Raw genomic sequence first — 21,237 nt, forward strand, 5'->3', positions numbered from 1 at the left:
AGTATGGACTACAAATGCTGCTGCTGACAAACAATTAAGGCGTACTCGGAGAAATGTTCGTCAGAAGTCTTAACCTTATATGTGCAAATGTCATGACGTAACTAGTTATAGACGTAACAAATTTAGAAGCAATTAAAACGGGTTGTAGAAATCCACTCGACTTTTGCCAAAATGAATATAAAGATAGCTTTGCTGCACCTGGAGGGTTCAAATTCAAACTTTTGGATCTATTAGGGTCCAAATACACAAATAAATGTACCGAAGACTAATAAAAGTGGGTTTAGCAAAAGATGACCCCTTTAAAACAATATATTTCTTTGAAAACGCTATATATTTTCAATACAGGAGTGAAAAATGTTATATTATTCAGATTTCGAGTCAGCTGCTGATCAAGGTTTTGGTTGATTTTGTTAATTCACGGTGCAACAGTTTGAGGAAGTGACATAGATTTAAGTATTTCTGTGAATGTATTAATGCTTAGTGAACAAGGAAATATTTAAATAGAGTGGCAGATGGAATAAAGCATTACTCTAACAAGTGATTGTAAAATGGGTACAGACTAAAATCCTGCCAAAACACCAAAATATGTAATGTGTTTTGTAATAATGTACTTCTACAGCTGTCGTACTGTTGTCCACTTGTGATCCATTTTAGCTGTAATGGGATGTCCAATTCTGAACTCATCACTGTCATTACTGATGCATAATAGCTAAATAGATGTTATTGTGTTCAGAGTCAGTTCTATACTGCCCTCACTGTCTGAATTGCTGGCATGCAGTCACAAAATCACTTACATTAGATTAAATCTCTCAAAAGTCCTGATGTTTTGTTGATGAGTATCCGAGCTGTTATTTTATGATATTTTAACGTATTATTTAGATGTTTGTCATTGTTAGGATGAATATGACAACAGCTGTTTAGCTACACACGTTAAGTATGTGTGCACCTCGGCACCCTGCTGAGCTGTAAATATTCAGCAGAAGTGGCCCAATGGCAGCTTGAGCAGTACCTACTTCTGATACCTACAGCATGCTGTAAGCACTGCCAGATAGTACCCAGCAGCATGGATAAAACCTAAATAATCACAGTATAATCTGTGGCTTTATAGTGGTATTTTGAGTTGATTATTACATAATTATGCTCAAATCCACCTTCTGGTAGAACTGCAGATGCATAAGAATCATCTTGTGTCCTAGGGACCTGTTCCGTGCCTTCTCTGGTGTTTTCCTAAACATTACATCTTGTCTTCCCTCAGAGCATATTTCCAACTGCTCGCTCATGGGATGTCAGGAACACTGTGCGGTGACTCCAGGAGGGCCTGCATGCTACTGTAAGACCGGTTATGAGATCAATCAAGACGGAAAGACCTGCAAGGGTGAGTTTCTCCATGTACTGACCACTTTTTATTCAACATTACATCCTGTTAAATACAGTCGCGGAAAAAATTATTACACCATCAAAAGTCATCAAAAACAATGGTTATGCAATCAAGTACGAACTCCTGTGTGTATCATGTGACTAAAACAGACAGAAAAGAAAACATGGATGTCTAAAAGCATTGTGTTTGGCAGTACGATGCCATAGCTATTGATGTAAGAACTTAAGTGATTTTGGTTATTATCAAGAAAACCATGGAAAATGGCTAGATATCAGCTCTAAAATTAAACTCTTATGAGCTATTTTTGTTGTTATCATTATATTTGTCCTAACAAATGTACCTTCAGTGGTACCAGACATTAAAATGAACAAGAAATTGAAGAAAACAAGGGTGATCTAATCATTTTTTCCATGACTGTATGTGTGGTTAGAATAAACAGTTATACAAGTACAAATGCCAGCCAGCTGTCAAGTCCAGATGTGGTAATCTACAAATAAACATATGCAAGTGTAATTAACATGCTCATTTTCGCTGTAACTCATGTTGTGCAATGGTGACATTGGGTAGTTTTGGACTTGTGTGTAAATAAAGGATTGGCCATAAAAACCTAAGTTGGTGGCATCGCAAATAAAATATTCCAATTTTAATTAATCAATATCTAGCAAGAAGATTAATATACAATGTTTGCATGAGACATAATTGCTTTTTATACTTTTAAGCAGCATTTTTGCACTCCATCTGTAGCTGTGTTTAAGGTTTCATTTTGTGTTTTTGTTTTGCTATTTTCTGAGATAGAATTTGATATTTGCACTACATGAACTGAGCAGTAAGACCATCTGTGGTTTGTGTGGTTCAGATTTTGATGAGTGCAGTCTCTATGGGACCTGCAGTCAGACCTGTATCAACACTGAAGGCTCGTTCACCTGCTCCTGTGTGGAGGGATATTTGTCTCAGCCAGACAACCGCTCCTGCAAGGCTAAGAATGGTAAACAATAGCACTCAGCTGCATGAATGAATGCCAGCCTAAATAGATGTTCTGTTGATCCTGATCACTGTGAGTCATGCTATTGTTAAATTCCAGTGCCGGTGGATCGTCTTCCTGTCCTGTTAATTGCCAACTCCCAGAACATCCAAGCCACATCCCTGAGTGGCACCACAGTACACAGCCTGCTGTCCACCAGCACCAAGCAAACAACAGCCATGGACTTCCTTTATGCCCAGGAGACCGTCTGCTGGATCCACGTGGGAGACTCCCCTGCATCCACACACCTTAAATGTGCCAAAATCCCAAATCTGAAAAGTTTCACAGAGGAGAGAGTCATCAACATCTCCCTTAGCCTCCACCGTGAGTACACAGAGCATTATGCAGTGTCATCCCTGTTCATTCATAGATCACATTTTAATGGGACATTGCATATACAGAGGCACATGCTTGCAGAGCTCAAGCACAGGCATGAGTACACAGCTTAACAACAGAGCCTAGTTCTACTGCAGAAACAGCTGCCTCACACCGCAACAAGGCAATTTGTGATATTTTACTCCTGCAGGCAACATACCTATGAGGGGCATTTTAAATGAAAAATTCATTAGCTTGAATAGCAGGTTCACCACCAGCGGCCACACAGCTATCTGTCAAACATTTCATTATTTTGATGCCTCTGTGCTGGCAATAGCTGGCTGGAGGCATTATGTTTTTAAATTGTCCATTGCATTCTCACAGACTTGATACCTCTGGAGCGTCTGATCTGAATTTCTGTAAATTGGTTGCAAAGGTTCATCTGACCTCACAAAACACAGTCTCTTAGTCTCCAAGTGAAGACAGCATGCTGCGTGTTGAGCATCACAGAACAGTAGTGAAGTGGTAATAGTCTGAAAACACATGGGAAATAATGTAGTGATACCATGTGATGGGTGGCTGTGGCTCTGTGAGCGGGTTGTCCAATGACCAAAGGGTCGGCGATTCGAATCCTGGCTCCGACTGTCCACATGTCAAACCCTAAATTGCTCCCAGTAGGGCTTGGCAGCGCCTCACATGGCAGCAGCCACCTACTGGTGTATGAGTGTGTGTGTGTGAATGGGTGAATGTGAGGCTTTGTAAAGCGTTTTGGGCACCATGAAGGTGTAGAAAATGTGCTATATAAATGCACTCCATTTTACCATTTGATGAAGTAACGACCATGTTACAACTCCAGTAATAACCAAAAAACTTCTTGAAAATAAAAATGCTAATGGTAATACTGTAGAACTGATAATATTTGATTGTGTGACTTGATGGTATAAAACATTGTTTTCAGATAGGTTCTGTGTTATAGCCATGAAATTGGACTGTAAAATGCAAAACTATCTATTGCAATTTCATGGTAATATTATTATAAACCAAATTAAACATTAAGAGGCAGGAGCCAGTCATGACTGTGAATGCACACAAGAGAACCAGTCAAGTTCTGCTTTTTTGTCATATTGCTATAGTGATAGAAGAAGAAAGCAAAGAATGTGGTGAGGATGAGGAAATGCCAGGCAGCATGATATTTTTTAGAAACCTTAAGGTTGAGGATTTTATAGATAGTCCCATCAAGGAGGAGCCTTTTTTAAGGGTTTTGGATTTTGCTGAGGTGCTACAGCTGGCTAACTCTGGTTTCTTAATGATCGTCTAAGAGCTAATGTCAACATGAAGAGGAATAGATTCAGGCCTGAGCTGTCAGACTAACATTGGCAAGAATGCATTAACTGGCACGTACTGTACCTAGAATTGAAAAGAAACTCTTCAGAAATATCTAGAACATTAAAAAACACTGACCGTTTCTGGGTTCTCCACTGTCATTCATGGGATCATCCACAAAAACCTCACTGTTGAGGTTAGTTGCAAATATTGTGTTACATGACATTTTCTCATCTCAGAACCAGATTAGATTTTCGTCTGCTTTCACAGACCTGTTTAACTCTCAGCTCTTGTTTGGTTTAGTCTAATGTCACCTTGAAATTAAACAGAAAGAGGCATTTCTGCATTTTGCAGCCCTGATTCATACCACCAGAGTTTCCAGGTAACAAGGATCAAACATCCATCCATCCAATAATAATTAATGGGGGCAGCAGCCTAAGCAGAGAGGCCCAGACTCCTCCGTCCCCGGCCCCCTCCTCCAGTTCCTCCAGGGGGACACAGAGGCAGTCCCAGGCCAGCAAAGAGATATAATCCCTCCAGTGTATCCTGGGTCTGCCCCGCGGTCTCCTACCTGTTGGACATGCCCGAAACACCTCACCAAGCAGCCATCCAGGAGGTATCCTGACTGGATGACAAAAACACCTCAGCTGGGTTCTGTCGATGTGGAGACTCTACTCTGAGTCCCTCTCAAATGAACGAACTCCTCACTCTATCCAGAAAGACCGCACAGACAACTTATTTTTACTGCTTGTGTCTGAAATCTCATTCTTTCAGCCACTAGTGTTATAAAGTGATGACCGTTTTGATGTGAATTTTCATTAGTTATTGCAAGAATCATCACATCATTATTACTTTGGTAATTACATGGTATTAATACATTATTACCTCCATATAACCACACTATTAAAATGTTATTAATGAACTTCAATAGTGAATTATTAAATTGTAATCAAATATTTCAAGGTGCTACAGTGCTAACATCCATTTAACCATAAATACACCCTTTTATTAAAACGCGCCTCAGTTCTCACTGTGTATATCTGAGTCTGGACATGGATGTAAATTAAAACTTGACTGGATGGTGAAGGCATTCAACAATGAGTCAGTAAATCTACTTTAGCTCACGTACAATCTTTATTTTAGGTTTTAGTTCTTGCTTTTATGGGCGACTGACTTGTATAGACTTCTCTGTACAAGGAAGGTATTCTACAATTAGAGCACTATAAAATTATTCTTAAGGGATCATGTGACGTTTTGTTTTTTTGCCCACATTGACACTTGAGAGAGAAGCAGTTTTCCATGGTGATATATATATATATATATATATATATATATATATATATATATATATATATATATATATATATATATATATATATATACATGTATAGACATGATTAGAGAACAGAGCAGGAGGAATGTTGTATTTCTACACATTTTCATTGATAGACATAAATATTTACACCTTCACATTTACATTCACAGCACAAATGATCTATAGCCATACATGCAGTAGATGCTTAAAGATGTAAATAGAACCAGCATCGATTTTACCCACCTCCCCTACACTGAAGCCTGTATGAGATGAGGTGCATACTTGCTCTGATATGATTTGCAGATGTCAAATTGCATCCACACTTTTGACACTATGTTAACATTATCAATATGTTCACATAAAACACTGGACTTTAATTTTCTGAAAGGTCCAACAGTGGATCTCTATCTCTATACAGGTACTGCAGATAGGCAGGTGACCCTGCTGCCTTAATGACTTTTTTCTTCCATTATTATCTCCTTAAACTGACTATATGTAGTATTAATGTTCCAAACTGTCGACAGCATGGGGAAGTTGTGTCTGTTAGAAAATAGCCACAGTAAAACCACAAATCATTTCCGTTTTCTGCATAGTTTGTGTTGTCAATAGCTCCACTAAAGATCTGTTTAGAATCTGACTCAAACTCCCTCTAGTGGTCACATAAATCTGTTTGACCAGGGTATATTTATTTTAGTTTAGTTATTGCTACAATCCAATGAATTGACATCTTTGGCATAACTTAATAGCTCTTTATTCCCAACCCTGTAATGAAAGTTTGCCAGTTTTAATATTTGAGCATATATAGCTTTACTTTAACGCCAATGACTTTGCTGAGCTACTGAGCATTAGAACATATGTGGACTATTTTACCCATATTTGCACATAAACAGGTGGACAGAATAAAAATCTAGTCGAAAGTGGACTGAGAAATACTTTTGGTGCACTTTTCTTTGCCAGAATACCATTCTTTGTTTTTCTCTTCTTGTGCTCAGCCTGTGACTCATATATATTTTGAAAACACATGGAGACAAATAGAATGCAGCTGTATTTTTCCATTGCTTAACTTTCGTTTTTACAAAACATGGAGTAATCTTTTCCTTCTGAAAAAATAAAAACTGAAAGAGCGATAGTAGAAATCTTAGATGTGTGAGTGAGTGCAGACTTGTGTACATGGACTCCTACAGCCTACTTCCTATCGTCTATGAACAGAAGTCCAACAATAACAATGGAAGTTGCTGCAGAAGTTATTGTATAAATTACAAAAGCAAATAACATTATTTTTTTCCACTCACTAACTCATTACATTTATATTCATGTGAATTACCTCTTTTATCCTTCTGCCTTTTCATTCTTCCTCTAAAATGCCTTAACTTCCTCATTTACCTACACAACCACTTTGACTTTATCTTCAGTCTACAGAGTCTTGTCCTTTCACATCCTTTTGCCTTTTCAGTGCTGTGTACCTTATCTTGACAGAATTTTGACAGTGCCGACCAACAGAAAAATGATGAGAGGCAGCATTTTTGCACATGTAGGCATCGAAGGGTTTAGCTGTCACTGGAATATGTTAATGATATTAGATAAGCCTCAGAACAATAAAAATTATGCATGAGGCATTTTGGTTTCCTGCGAAGTAATAAGTTATAGATCAAGCCTCTTGCTCCTCTTTGTCCGTTTTGAGCCTGTTAAACACCACATCTGATATTATTACATTATAAATGCAGCTAAAGTCCCCCCACACATGCACAGACACACAACCTGTGTGTGCAAATGCTGACGAACACAAAGCATGCAAAGACAAAATGAAGAACCGGCTCCGTTGAGGGACAGGAAGCACATTGACTGATGCAGGCGAATTACAGCTTTATTGGACAGGAATAAGGAAACAATAGAGAGTTATTGCACATCCTGTATCCAAGTGACACTTGTTATTTTCAGATTTAGCTTTACATTTAGAAAAAGGAAAAAGGCTGCAACTTCTGAGACGCATAACTTTGACAGACATAGACAGTAGTCATGATGAAAAGACACACTTGGGACACACTGACAGCCGGCGTCCTTTAACCACCCAGCTGACCACAACCAGCCTCCGTAATGCAAGCACAACAAATGTGCATCATCAGATCTGATACAAAAGGACAGATTTTTGTCATCTGTTCTGTCCGTGATGCAGATCTGTTGGACAGGCTGCTGGCATGTGAGTGTGACAGAATAGGAGGAGCAGGTTAAAACTCACAGTAAACATGGAAGGAGCCAGCAGAAACCAATGGCAGGGGTGAACATACAGGAAATGATGCGCGTGTGGTTGCAGTGACTCATGACCTCAGTATGCCACAGATGAGTTGTCCAGATGTGTCTCCACCCCCTTGCACTCTCACTCTCTCGCTCTCAATTTCATCACATTCCCTCCAGTTCCTTTTTGCTTACTTCTGGCTTCTACTCCCACATTTCATGAAATGTAATCTTCCTCTCTGTCTATATGTGACACTGCCAGTTTTTTATGCCAGTGCTAATTATACCTAGCATTCCAGCTCGCCAAATAAAGGCTTGATGGATATGCAAAGCTAAAATTTAGTGTATACTATTGGAAAAATATGCACATTAATTCACCAGCTAGTAATAGAAAATTGGGTTTAATGAAATAAAAAATGTAAATTATTTACAGCTGCTCTGGCACTTTTTATTTTGGCAGTAGTTCAAACACTTTCTCATCATTTCCAACATGAATTATGCCTGCTGGACATTGTTTATTTTAGTCTCTGGTGCCTTAAATGAAGCAGGAAACAAACAAACTTTGGATATCTCAAAAACATTATGAGCATTATCTGTCTTGAGGCATGAGGAGTAGAGATAAGCTTTTCCTTATGCATGGGTTCTTAAAAGTCTCCCCATGGGAATCCCACAAGTGAAGCTTAGATAGACTTTAGTTCATAAAAGTAGATACTGATGCCCCGCTCTGTGCACAGTAGAGCTGATCCCAGACCTGTCTCCTTTCCTGGGGTATAAGAGCCGCAGTACCTGCTCCCCCTGTACAGTGTGCTGCTTAGTACAGACACTGGCCTGAAATCTTCTTACGAGGTCATGTGCTGTAAAAAGGCGAGCCACTCAGCACATTTTCAGATCTTCTCTCCCTTCAATACATTGTTCAGCCTTAAACCTCACTCCTCCTTTTTTTTCTCCCTTACATATATTAACCCCTAACTGGGAAATACATTTTATGCCTCAGTCTACACTTCAGCCCCAGAAATCATCTCTTTTTTTATCTTTTTTCGCCATTCTCTCCTTGCTTGTGTTTCTGGTGTGATGCCTGGGCCAGATGCTTAAGGGAGTGTTTTGGAGTGTGTGAGCTTTGTGAGGGGAAGTGGGGGTTGGGGTCTATGAGCAGTTGGTGGTAAAAGCTTCAATCACAGTTTAAGGATGCATAAAGAGCGACTGATCTGAGGTATCAAAGACATTTCTGCTCCATTAAAAGTAATAGTGTGATCACGGTGTGTTATGAGCAGTGGGTGCCTGCCTCTATTAGATGTATGGTTCTCACTTCTGCTCCTACATCATGCAGGGTAGAATAAAACTGGACTGCCCCACTAAGCAATAGATTTTAAATATATTATCTAGACATCCACTTGGCTGTTGTTTTTCTTTGACCAACAGGGAACTGTGAGATTACCTGGAAAACATGTAGAAAACAAGTTGTTTAGAGAGCAGAAGAGGGAAAAAAAATGAAGAACGCAGCCGGTTCTGTTTTTTCAATTACTCTGTGTTGTTTTTTATAGCATACTTTCAGACAGACAGAACTGCAGTTAATGAATCCAGACTGTTTTCCCACCTCTGGGGAACAGACAAAGGGGAGGGATAGGCGAATGATGCATGGAGGAAGAGAGTGAGAGAGGAGAATGGGAGGGAACAGAAAAGTCTCTGGTTTTACTAGAACCATTTCTGTTTTAGCAGAAGTGGAGAGAAAATGGAGAGGGGGGTGGAGGGTTAGAAACAAGGGGACGTACATATTTGAGGGTTTTGAGCTGAATTTTAAAATACTGCGCAATCTGCTCTTTTCACCGTCTTTTGTTTATCCATTGCTTAATCAGTGGATCAGTTGTGTGTGTGGCAGCTGGAAGCATTTAAATAGAGAACTGTGTGTTAAAAATTACGAGCACCTTTGGGAAATTCGGCCCCTGATTCCCATAAACCTCAGAAATGCTGCTGCACAATAGCCAAGTTTTCCTTGTTGAAATCAGATCTCTCAGACCTTCTTTCTTCTCGTCTTCATCTTCGTAATCCTTCTTTCCTCACTTTTTCTTCCGTTCCTCCCTGTCCACATTTTTCTTTTATCCTTTTTTTCCCCCACTTTTACTCAAACCCAAAATATTTGAGTGTGTTCCATTTCCCTCCCTTCGCTAGCCGTGCTCCTCAGAAAAATGTGTCCGTTTTTCTAAACACAGAGGACTCCTCTGGAATTACAGCCAGATTTATTGGCTCATAGCTGGTAAGCTTTCACTATACGCACTTTTATTGGCCTCTTATGCCAAGGAATCTGCTTCGTCATTTCCCCCACCTAAGCTTTTCTATCCTGGTTGAAGAAATTGATCCTCCTCTAAATCAGAACACTGACCTCCATCACTGGTGAGCATACCACCATAACAGACCTCCACCCTTAGTGCTGAGCGCTGCATGACCAAGGACCCCCACAGTATGACTTTAGCCCTGTATCCACGGTCTTTTTTATGTGTATTTGCGGATGTTTCTGTGGACAGCAGAGCTTGTAGCAGCTGTAAAAATACATGTTTTGTGGTTTATGAAGCCCTCCTCCCCACTTTTCTCCCAGTTTCTCTGCCTAATTTACTTGCACACAGAAGTATAGTTTTCATCCCCCATTGCTAATATTGATATTTAAATGCATTACTAGTATTTGTGGTGTAAGTGCTTATTTCTATAGAGGAGTAGGAAAACCACAATATAAAAACAGACTATTATGATATCAAGTCTGCACTTCCTTATAGGATTGTATCTTTTGTACCGTACATTATTGGTATATTATTTCTGATGCATAGTGTATTATATGTATTGTTATAATGTTTTAGCTGGTTTAGATGAAGCTGATATGCCCTATTTTATACACTACGGCATGGTTTTTCAACACTGGGGTCAGGACCCCATGTAGGGTCGCCTGAAATTCAAATGGGATTGTCTGAAATTTCTAGTAACAGATAAAAAAAACAAAACAAAAAACTTACTAATGAAAAATATATGGCGAGTTGAGAGAGACAATCACAATCCATAAAAGACATGACAAACTCTGAAGCTGAAACTGAGGCACTGTGGTACTGTTTATCTGTCAAATGTTCATTGTGGTCAGTTTCAGATGCTGCAGCTCTTTTATAATTTCTAGTGTGAGTTATTGTTTGTTCAGTATTAATTGTCAGCCTTGTAAATCCAAGCTGGATGGACTGTACATATCCTGACCCAGGAAAATAAAATTCTCACTTTGTGCAGTAATCTACATCTGCCTTTTCTGCCTCCGTCCATAATAATATACATTATATAGCCTAAACATCATCTAAAATTAACATTTATTTGCAACATAGTATAGCAAACTGTTACATGATCAAAAACAAATTAATTTTAGCAAAAAAAAATTCTCTGTTTTGAATGTCTGGGGTCGCCAGAAATTTATAATGTTAAAATGGGGTCACAAGCCAAAAAAGTTTGGGAGTCACTGCACTACATGGGATGGAAAAAAATGTTTTTGGACACCCTTAAAAATTTTACACGATCTCAAATATCATCATGAAATATTTGTGGAAAAATCTTTTTGTGCTTCTGAAGGTGTGGCTGCATCTGACAGACACAAAAAATGCAAATAAATGTTTTTATTTACTGTTAAAAAGAAAAAACAGCAAAACTAAATTCTTGACAGTTTCAACATGTCATGTCCTAGATGTGTGTCATTATCTTGCTCAAACATCCAGTTTTGACCTTGATAGAACAGTGCATATGCTGAAGGATGCATAGGGGTGTAGAGAATAGCACAATATTTGACTAATATTTGATTCTTAATACAATACATCACAAATGAACCTTTTTCCACCTCTGTATTTAGTAGTTTATGTTAATAGCTGTACATCGTGTTTTATATGCTCTTGATAAATCTCTGAGGTAGAAAGACAGTGCAAAGTTACCAAAAATACAGCCATAAGATCACAACTAAGTGCGGGAAATGAACTATAATTCTAGACCTTTAATGTCCTGACATCTTGCTTTCCTTCAGCTTCAACAATAAGTTTCTTTCTCTAATTCTTGGCTAAGACTCAGTGCGGCCTAGCTGGTGTTTGAGGAGAGGAAGGAAGAGGAGGGAAAGAGGGACCCAGGGAGAGCGGTATATTAATGTCTCATGTTATTCTTTTTCACTATTTTTCTCCTCATTCAGACCCTCCCTATGTGGTCCTGCACCACAGTCAAAACAGTTTGGATTGAGCAGGGGTATTCCAAGTTTTTCTTTCTCTTGGTTCAACTTCTTCAATACGCCAGCGAGTGCGTGTGTGGTAGAATGTGCACAAAGCTAGGTGTTTGATTTTCATCAATGGGTGTGGCACTGGTCTTCCCCATGAGCTAAGCCGCAGGAAAATATACCCAACAGAAGACACACACCCAGTGTCGCTTAGCTACAGCAACATCACACTCATCAAAGCAGCAAACAGCCTGTCTCATTTTCAAAGTATCTCAGTGACTTTGAACGATAGACGCGTTATCTAGACACTTGCTAATTAGAGTTGGCTGTTGTCTGGTTTGTCAGTCAAGAAAAACGCCTCAGATCCAAATGTGAACATCTGTATTGTGTGTGAGTGTATGTGTGGATGTTGCAGTGAGAGCGAGAGAGTTGATGAAGTAGCTCCTACAGTGCACTGCTGACTAATTTACTTCATCATGTGCCTCTGAGTCAAACCTCTTATCCCTGTGCTACAAGTAACATCAAAAACTCAAATTCTATGGTAGTCTCAATGAAACGATTTCGGTAGTGAAAACAGTGTTTTACAAGTCATGTGTCCCATTTTACCCGTCTCCTTTTCTCTGTCCAGATGTGGAGCAGATGGCCATCGACTGGCTCACTGGAAACGTCTACTTTGTGGATGACGTTGATGACAGGATCTTCGTGTGTGATAAAGATGGGCAGACATGTGTCACCCTCCTGGACCAGGAGCTGTACAACCCCAAAGGCATCGCTCTGGACCCCACCATGGGGTTAGTTTTATGCCTGTCTTTTTTGCCTTTGCACACACTCACAGACACAGACAGGTACCACATAGCAAGTGTTTCTAACTCCAGTAAAGATCCACCTCTAAGTGTTCCATGCAAAGTCAGAGTCCCATGAGAATGAATGAAGTCAGATCATTGTTACCCAGCCTTAAAATAACAAGTTGAAAGGGGGGAAAAGGCTAAACAGAGGCTCTTAAATGAGCACAGATGTTTTGCTTGAACTGCACTGTACACTGACCTGTGGGTTTGAAGACTAAACGGATGTTTTTGTTTCAGTTCTTTTGTTTATGACAAGGCTTTCAAACTGAATTCCTAGAGATGTGTGTATTTCTACACTACCCTTGTGTGTAAAAACTGACAGACTGAATGGGTGACTGTGTGTATATGTACAACCAGATGCATCCTTTTTACACAACTCACATTCTGTTCTTTGCTGTAATTGGTTCTTCCTGTAACAATGGCTCTAGATTCATTGTAGATTACTTCTTTGTTGTTTTCTGAGGAGAGTGTGAGAAAAACAATCCAGGTAAATATAACCAAGCAGCAAACAACATGCTCTCTTTGTTATCTTTCAATTATGGAAGCGTTTAGAAAGTCTATTCAAAACTGACCCACAAACATTCAATCTACGATCATATTAAAATTCTTTCATTTTGTAAGAGGCCAAAAGCAAATGTGTTGCATTTTCCTAAAATAAAAACTAATAATGAAGCTTTCATTTTGTCTGGCAGACCTTGATGCCCCCCCACCTTCCTTTCTCTATTTACCCACTGAGGATCATTTCAGCTGATCTACCCCAGCTGTTCTCATTCAGGTCTGGTCTTTTTGTTTTCACAGGAAGGTTTTCTTCACAGACTATGGACAGATTCCAAAGGTGGAGCGCTGCGACATGGACGGCCAGAACCGTACCAAGCTCGTTGACAGTAAGATTGTGTTCCCTCATGGCATCACGTTGGACCTGGTCAGCAGGCTGGTGTACTGGGCCGATGCCTATCTGGACTACATCGAGGTGGTGGACTATGAAGGGAAGAACCGACATACAATCATCCAAGGACTACTGGTAAAGACAAACACATTTGTACATATAACCTCTGAAGATTCCTGCCCTAGTGCCTGCTCGTGTACTATACATGTTTAGAAGCCCCTTTACATCTATAATCACCTTATATTTCTCTGGTGCCCTGTAATGTCTTCCTGCCTGGTGAGTTATGAGGAGAAAAAATGCGCTGGACGTTTCCTTTTTCATTAAAGCAGCTGATTAATTGTGTCTAATACTGAGGCTGTTGATACTGTGGTGTTGGTGAGGCACAGTGGCTCTTAAACCTGCCAACACGGCTTTAACCATTATCTGTGGAGAAGAAATGGCTTTAATTTACTCTTTGAGCCTAAGGCGAGACACATGCTCTCACCCACAAAGTCCCATCTGTTTATGAGTGTGCACCTGTGAATGTGCATTACAAAGTGTATCCCTTAAGTAAAAGAAAGTTTATTTCCTGATTGTTGTGAATTTAGCTCAGGGCTGTCTAACTCATTTTAGTTCAGGGGACACATAAAACAAAATAGGATCTCAAGTGGGCAGGACCTGTAAAATAATAGTATAATAACCTGTAAATAATAACTGCGAATTTTTCTTTGTTTTAGTGCAAAAAAGTAAAAGTGCAATTTTTTTTTTTGTTTATTTGGAAAAGCATGTCCTACAAAACTTCCCTTTCAGGTACAATTCAAAATCCACACATCAAATTTGAACGAAGATGCTAATCCAAGATTTTTAGTTGAATACAGAACAAATAAAATAAAAAAGAAAGAAAAAAAAAGTGGGTGGGTGGGGAGGGCTTACTCCGTTACTTCATCAACAAGATAAAACACACTAAGGTGTGTATGTTTCCATTAACCTAAACAGAAATGAATATCATATAAATGTTTTCACATAACCAATGTATTCTATTCTCATCAATTACAGGTTTTACATAGTTTGTCCATTTTGACCAAATAGTGAAAAAAAGATTCCCTTTGACCCTTAAAACAAAATGTCAGTTTCTCCAGAATGTAGATGTCCTGTACGATATCGATCCATTCTTCTGTTGTGGATGCTAAAAGTGCAATTTTAACAATATTATTCCTCAGCTTTTCATTTACACATGTGAATTAGAACTTACAGGTCACAGTGGATCTACAAAGGCACAAAACATTTAGTAACAGGCATAATATTCCTAAAATTTCCCTTATTTTTCTTAAGAAATTTCAGGATGTTCATGGTTGTTCAGATTATTCATATTTTTGTGAAAGGATGGTTTATAAATGTCGACATTTTCATCATGTAATGTTATTTTTTTCATACTGAAACAAACAAAAAAAAAGAGATAAAAATGTGAAATTTTATCGGTTATTATGCTATTATTTTACTTGTCCAATCCACTTGAGATTAAATTGGGCTGCATGTTGCATCTGAACTAAAATGAGTTTGACACCCATGACTGTTAATGTTTTCAGTGTAATTTTTGTACCTCACAAATTCATCCCGTGGACCAGATTAGATCCTTTGGTGGGCTGTTTTTGGCCCACGGGCCGCATGTTTGACACCCTTGGTTTAGATTGTTTTTTCTAAATGTTACCTAATTTCTTGATATGCTGTTCAAGAGTAGATAAAATCCATTTGAGAATAGATTTATGTCAGTCAGATTAATTTCTCTGAGTTAAAGTGTACATCCCTGCCAGTTTATGTACCTTATAAATTCATTGTGTTTATTATATAAATGCAGTTGTTATGTCCATTGCAGAAAGCCATGTGGAAGTTTACACTGCAAATCAATACACTCAACATAGATTACATTTTTATGTGCTCATCATCATAAAGGTTTATTATTTCATTACAGGAGTCTGGTTGGTCTTAGTCACTCATGATAGGAGGGGCAAAGGTGACACAGAGACTAAAATCATGTTTCCTTGCATTCTGGCACAAGCTTCCACTTCTCCTTGGCAGAGCTTCGATATCTTTTGTTTGTCTTTCCATGAAATGGCTTCTTTTTTTGTTTGTTTGTTTGTTTGTTTTTTTCTTTCTATCTGTAGCTCTGTCTGTCTGTGGAGTACAGTCTGCTCTGATAGACCACAGTACCATCTTTTTTCCTTATATGCGCTGAGTCATCAGTGTTTACCTTTTTGTAAAGATTATTCTTCAGGAATTTCAGGTTTATTGTGATAGTGTCAGTAGAAATAGACAGTGAATCAGTGGAGAGAGGGGGTGTCATGAAGCAATAGACGTAGGCCAGATCTGAACCTGGGCCACTGTGGTAAGGACTCAGCCTTGTACCTTGTACAGTTGCGGAAAAAATTATTATACCATTATACCAAAAGTCATGAAAAACAAAGGTTATGCAATCAAGTACTAACTCCTGTGTGTATCATGTGACTAAAACAGACAGAAAAGAAAACATGGAATGCCTAAAAGCACTGTTTTTGCCGTAGTACAATGCCATACATATTGATGTAAGAACTGAAGTGATTTTGGTTATTATCAAGAAAACCATGGAAAATGGCTAAATATCAGCTCTTAAATTAAACTCTTATGAGCTATTTTTGTTGTTATCATTATATTTGTCAAACCAAATGTACCTTTAGTTGTACTAGGCATTAAAATGAACAAGAAATTGAAGAAAACAAGGGTGGTCTAATAATTTTGTTGTTTTTTTGCTACATAACCTTGTCCCTCCCCCGTTGCATAGCTTCTTCCAAAGACTTGAAAGTGGAGGTAGTTCACGGGTAAATGGGAATTAAATAAAGGTAAATTATCATTAATTATGTAAATTGGAAAGAAATGGAAGAAAACAAGGGGTGGTCTAATAATTTTTTTCAGTGACCAGGTGAGCTACCAGTGCACCCCCCAGTGGTCTTCTTCCATTGACATTTGAAAGTCCTTGTCTCTGAAGTGTTTTCCTTTTTTCATTATTGGATAGAAGCTTATCCATGACTTCTGTCTTTTAAGAGCTGGGGAAACTTGATTGCCCTCAGTCAGTATAATTTAGCAATTAACCACGGTAAAAAAATTATCGTGCCTTCAGTCACAGCCAATCTTTACAGGAAGCTTGATCATTTTACTCTGAAGAAGGCTCCTATAGAATGAAATGAACTCAACAAAAGTGCTGCTACATGTGGCCTTGGTCTTTCATGCAGTGCACATCGCATTCAATCCATATCACAGTAAACATAAAGAAGATACAGATACCTACAAAAGAGTATTCTAGAGCATCTGTCTTTGCTTGTCTTTCTCTTAATCCATCCTCAAATGTTCCTTCTTTTGTTCTCTTTTAGATCGAGCACCTGTACGGACTGACGGTATTTGAAAACTATCTCTATGCCACCAACGCAGACAACGCTAACATGCAGCCCAAAACCAGTGTGATCAGGGTGAACCGTTTTAACAGCACAGACTACCAAGTAGTGACAAGAGTAGACAAGGGTGGAGCGTTGCATGTGTATCACCAGAGACGACAACCTCCAGGTAGCCTACTGTGGATTCTTTTCATACACTCACATCTCATGCACAGCTGCTTACTCTATTGATGTTTCATGACTTTCATCCTCTGGGTTGTCAGTACGTAGTCATGCTTGTGAACTGGACCAGTTTGGGAAGGCTGGAGGCTGCTCTGACATCTGTCTGCTGGGGAACGGCCACAAAACAAGAACCTGCCGTTGTCGTTCTGGATTCAGCCTGGGCAGTGATGGAAAGTCCTGCAAAAGTGAGTAAGAATATTCGAATAATGAAAGAACCGCTAAGCACTTTGGGTAAACTATGGGCCATATAGTGCTAGAAAATATGGCTAAAAATTTAATCTCTGTTTTTTACAGTATTATGTACAACTTACGACTTAATCAATTCTTTTTCTGTTTGCATAAACTCACAACAAAATATTATTTAAAGTGATTTCTTTATTAAAATGCGTCGTTATGCTGTACATGAAAAAATGTAGAATGTATTACATTAAGCACTACACAACTCCCACATATCGTTTAGACCTTGGATGTCAAACTCATTTTAGTTCAGGGGCCACATACAGCCCAATATCATGTCAAGTGGGCCAGACCAGTAAATTAAGAGCGTAATAATTTGGAAATATGACAACTACATTTTTTTCTTTGTTTCAGTGCAAAAAATAAATTTACATCATGAAAATCTTCAAATTTACAAACTGTCCTTTTATACAAAATGTGAATAACCTGAACAACCTGACATTTCTTCAGAAACTCGATCTACAAAGACACAAAACATTTAGTAACAGGCATCTGGAATGGAAAAACATAGTACTTAATAATTTTTCTTCTGTCGAGTTTTTGCACTTAGCAAATTTATCGAACGGGCCGGATTGGACCCATTGTTGGGCCAATTTTGGCCCACAGGCCATATGTTTGACACACCTAATTTAGACATTATGGAGAACTAGCGTGTTGACCTGTTGGGAACCACAGGTCATATTAATACTGATAATTAGGGACTGAAGTTAGTAAATGCATCATTCCTGTTTTTAACGTCATTTCCCAACATACAGTGTGGTGATGTGCTTCCCATCAACCATCATGGACATAGCAACGTGATTATAAAGCTATTGCATTCTAAAAAAAATTACTAATATCTCAGAAATTACTGGTCCTATCAACTTGCTGAGATATTTGATGTGGAGATAGGACCATTCCTCAGCTGTAGGTACTAAATTGGCCATTTAAAAATGTCTCAATTTCTCAGAACAGATACACACACACACAGATGCTCTGAGACCTTCCAGCATTATGACATACATGATACATCCCCTCTTTTATGATAAATTACACCTGCATTTTATTCAAGAACTTGATAAACTGAATTGATTTAATATATTACATAGCCCTACTATGATATAATGAAAGAATTGCCAAACAGGTCACATTAAAGGATAAAGTGAATGACTGAGAATATCCACAGACATGTAGGGTAATGAAATACAGACGATGACACAGCAGTTGAAGACTAAAATCTTCTCTCACATTATAAACGCGGTAGAAGATACCAAAACTCATCAAAAACTTTCAAGTTAAAGCCCTGTAGCCACAAACACTGATTCAGCACAATCAGAGCTGCTGTGTGCGTGGGCTCAGCATAACTGTACCATGAGTATAAACTGGTGAGCCACAGCGATTCAGCTCTATTGACCCAAAGCCAAGGGCGACCAAGGTTGGATTAGGGATGCAGTTCTCCCCTGAGTGGCAGACAGGGAAAGAGCTAAGAGCAAAGCAGCTGAGTAACACCATAACTTAGTTTGGCTCTTTAGCTCTGCACTGACCTCCACTGACCATAATGGTGTCAGCCTGATTCAGCATATTTTAATCTTTTATCAGCTAATAACAGCATTATATTGATCTACCTATTTAAAAAAAAAACTGTGTCCTTGAAAATGACAGAGTTAATTTAACTAAAGGCAATCTCTCTCATTTAATTTCTGAAACCCATCCTCCAGTCCCTCTCCCTTCAAGGATGTAATTGAAAAACACTTAGTTTTTATTTGGGTTTTTGCTGTTTGTGCACGGCATTTACAAGTTTAATCGTTACATGTTATTTGAGGACACTGCAGTCAAGAATCAGTAAATATCTGAATCTCTGTCAAGCTTATGATGATAAAGCTTACTTATATTGTCTTCGAAACCAATGTAGATCTAACCCACACAGTCATTTTGGTTTTGTTTCTTGTTTTGCTGCAGAACCTGAGCACGAGCTGTTCCTGGTCTATGGTAAAGGTCGCCCTGGGGTCATCAGAGGAATGGACATGAATGCCAAAGTGCCAGATGAATACATGATCCCCATTGAGAATCTGATGAACCCCAGAGCATTAGACTTTCACGCTGAGAGCGAGTTCATTTACTTTGCGGATGCCACCAGCTACATCATTGGACGACAGAAGATTGACGGAACAGAGAGAGATACAATTTTAAAGGAAGGTAGGGTAACAAAGCTTATTTTATTAACAAACTGGGCTAAGATATGTGTCAGATTTTAATGCTGTGAAATAACATTTATAGATCATAAGATAATGCAGCTTGAAAACCTGTGTAAAACTCACCACTTTGTCCTTGAGAGGGTTGCAGGAGTACTGGAGTCTATCCTGGATTCCAACGGTCAAATTTCAGCAAAGGATTTATAATTGTAGAGATGAATTGGAAGTGTCGAAAAAAACAGAAAATCTGACCATGGATTCAAAACAGAAAACCAAAAAAATCAGAAAAATTTGTGTTTCTATTTTTTTTCCTGCCAAACCATCATCCATAATTTCTAGTGTAACTTACAGTTTTATATATATGTATATATATATATATATATATATATATATATATATATATATATATATATATATATATTTATATATTTATATATTTATATATATATGTGGGTGCTTCTATGAAACTGGGTTCATTTTGGTACCTGGCACTTTGCCAGCTTTTTAGACCCAATAATTAAAGAGAAATGTAGACATATTTCCCCCCCCAGGATGTACCTAATGATGACCTCAGATAAAGGCAAAAAAAATTATCCTCTTACTCTGAGCCATGCCAAAATGAATGAATTTTTAATAAAATATTGGGGCCAAAAACAGGACCAAAATTGGGACAGGAAAAGCTACCTAGGCGTCAGTGCATTTTATTTTGAAAACATCACTTGAAATGGTCTTATATAGCGTTATAAATAAAGACAGTGTTAAATTTGATGATCCTAGTGGTTTTTCTAATCCAGACATGCAGGTTTTTCATGAATCTCAGTCTCATTCCAGGTTTTGTGTGTAACCCATCATGTCCACTTGAGTTGCATGCAGAACCTCCCCAGTTAAACGCATATAAATCGTAAATGATTTGCAACAGCGGTCATTTTTGTCAAACACTGCCTTGGATAATTAGTTCAATTCCCAAAATGTACCTGTGAGAGAATAAAGAGATATTTAAAAAAAAATAGTAGCACGTCATTTTCGTGTCCTTTCAACCGTGTTACATACAGATTTTTGTATTAAATATAATGTAAAATAATATAAAAATGTGTTTTATCTGAAAAATAGTTTCTCTTTTATCTCAGTAAATATTTATTTTTAAAATAGCGCCAAACTTGCTTCATAACATTCGTCTATATCTGGTCTGAATTGTTAGCCCCCATGTCCTGTTTTTAGGGACCAGTTTCATAGAAGTACCTGTATTTAAACAGAGTTGTGATTTGACAGAGAAAATATAAGACAATGAGCTATTTTCCCTTAATGTGAACATTTAGTACAAAATAAAGTTATAAAATCTTAATTCAAAGGAACAGCATAATCTTCCCTTCTACCTCTTGAATGAAAATGTGTTCTACATTAAAACCGTCGTCATAGATTGAATGTGTTTATTCCAGGAATCCACACAGTAGAGGGAATAGCTGTCGACTGGATGGCTGACAACTTGTATTGGACTGATGATGGGCCTAAGAAAACCATCAGTGTGGCTCGGCTAGAAAAGGCTTCACAGACACGCAAAACACTCATCGAGGGAAAGATGACTCACCCTCGTGCTATTGTAGTGGATCCTCTCCATGGGTAAGGAGTGCAGTGACATGAGGAGCAGCAGTGGAGTCTTTTTTTTCAGAGAGAGAAGGTA

The 21,237-nt window shown here is 38.4% G+C and overlaps 1 protein-coding gene across 1 annotated transcript in view; it reads left to right on the forward strand.

Annotated features, from left to right (window-relative positions):
• Positions 1-21,237, forward strand: part of LOC115420156 (low-density lipoprotein receptor-related protein 1-like) — a 113,103-nt gene that overhangs the window by 34,726 nt on the left and 57,140 nt on the right. Inside the window, 9 exon segments of the mRNA XM_030135398.1 lie at positions 1,256-1,375; positions 2,235-2,363; positions 2,460-2,723; positions 12,426-12,588; positions 13,441-13,663; positions 16,909-17,098; positions 17,193-17,336; positions 19,327-19,563; positions 20,996-21,176. Coding sequence (XP_029991258.1) covers positions 1,256-1,375; positions 2,235-2,363; positions 2,460-2,723; positions 12,426-12,588; positions 13,441-13,663; positions 16,909-17,098; positions 17,193-17,336; positions 19,327-19,563; positions 20,996-21,176 — 1,651 coding nt within the window.

The sequence above is a fragment of the Sphaeramia orbicularis genome, chromosome 5, assembly GCF_902148855.1.
Source record: "Sphaeramia orbicularis chromosome 5, fSphaOr1.1, whole genome shotgun sequence".
Lineage (NCBI taxonomy): Eukaryota > Metazoa > Chordata > Actinopteri > Kurtiformes > Apogonidae > Sphaeramia > Sphaeramia orbicularis.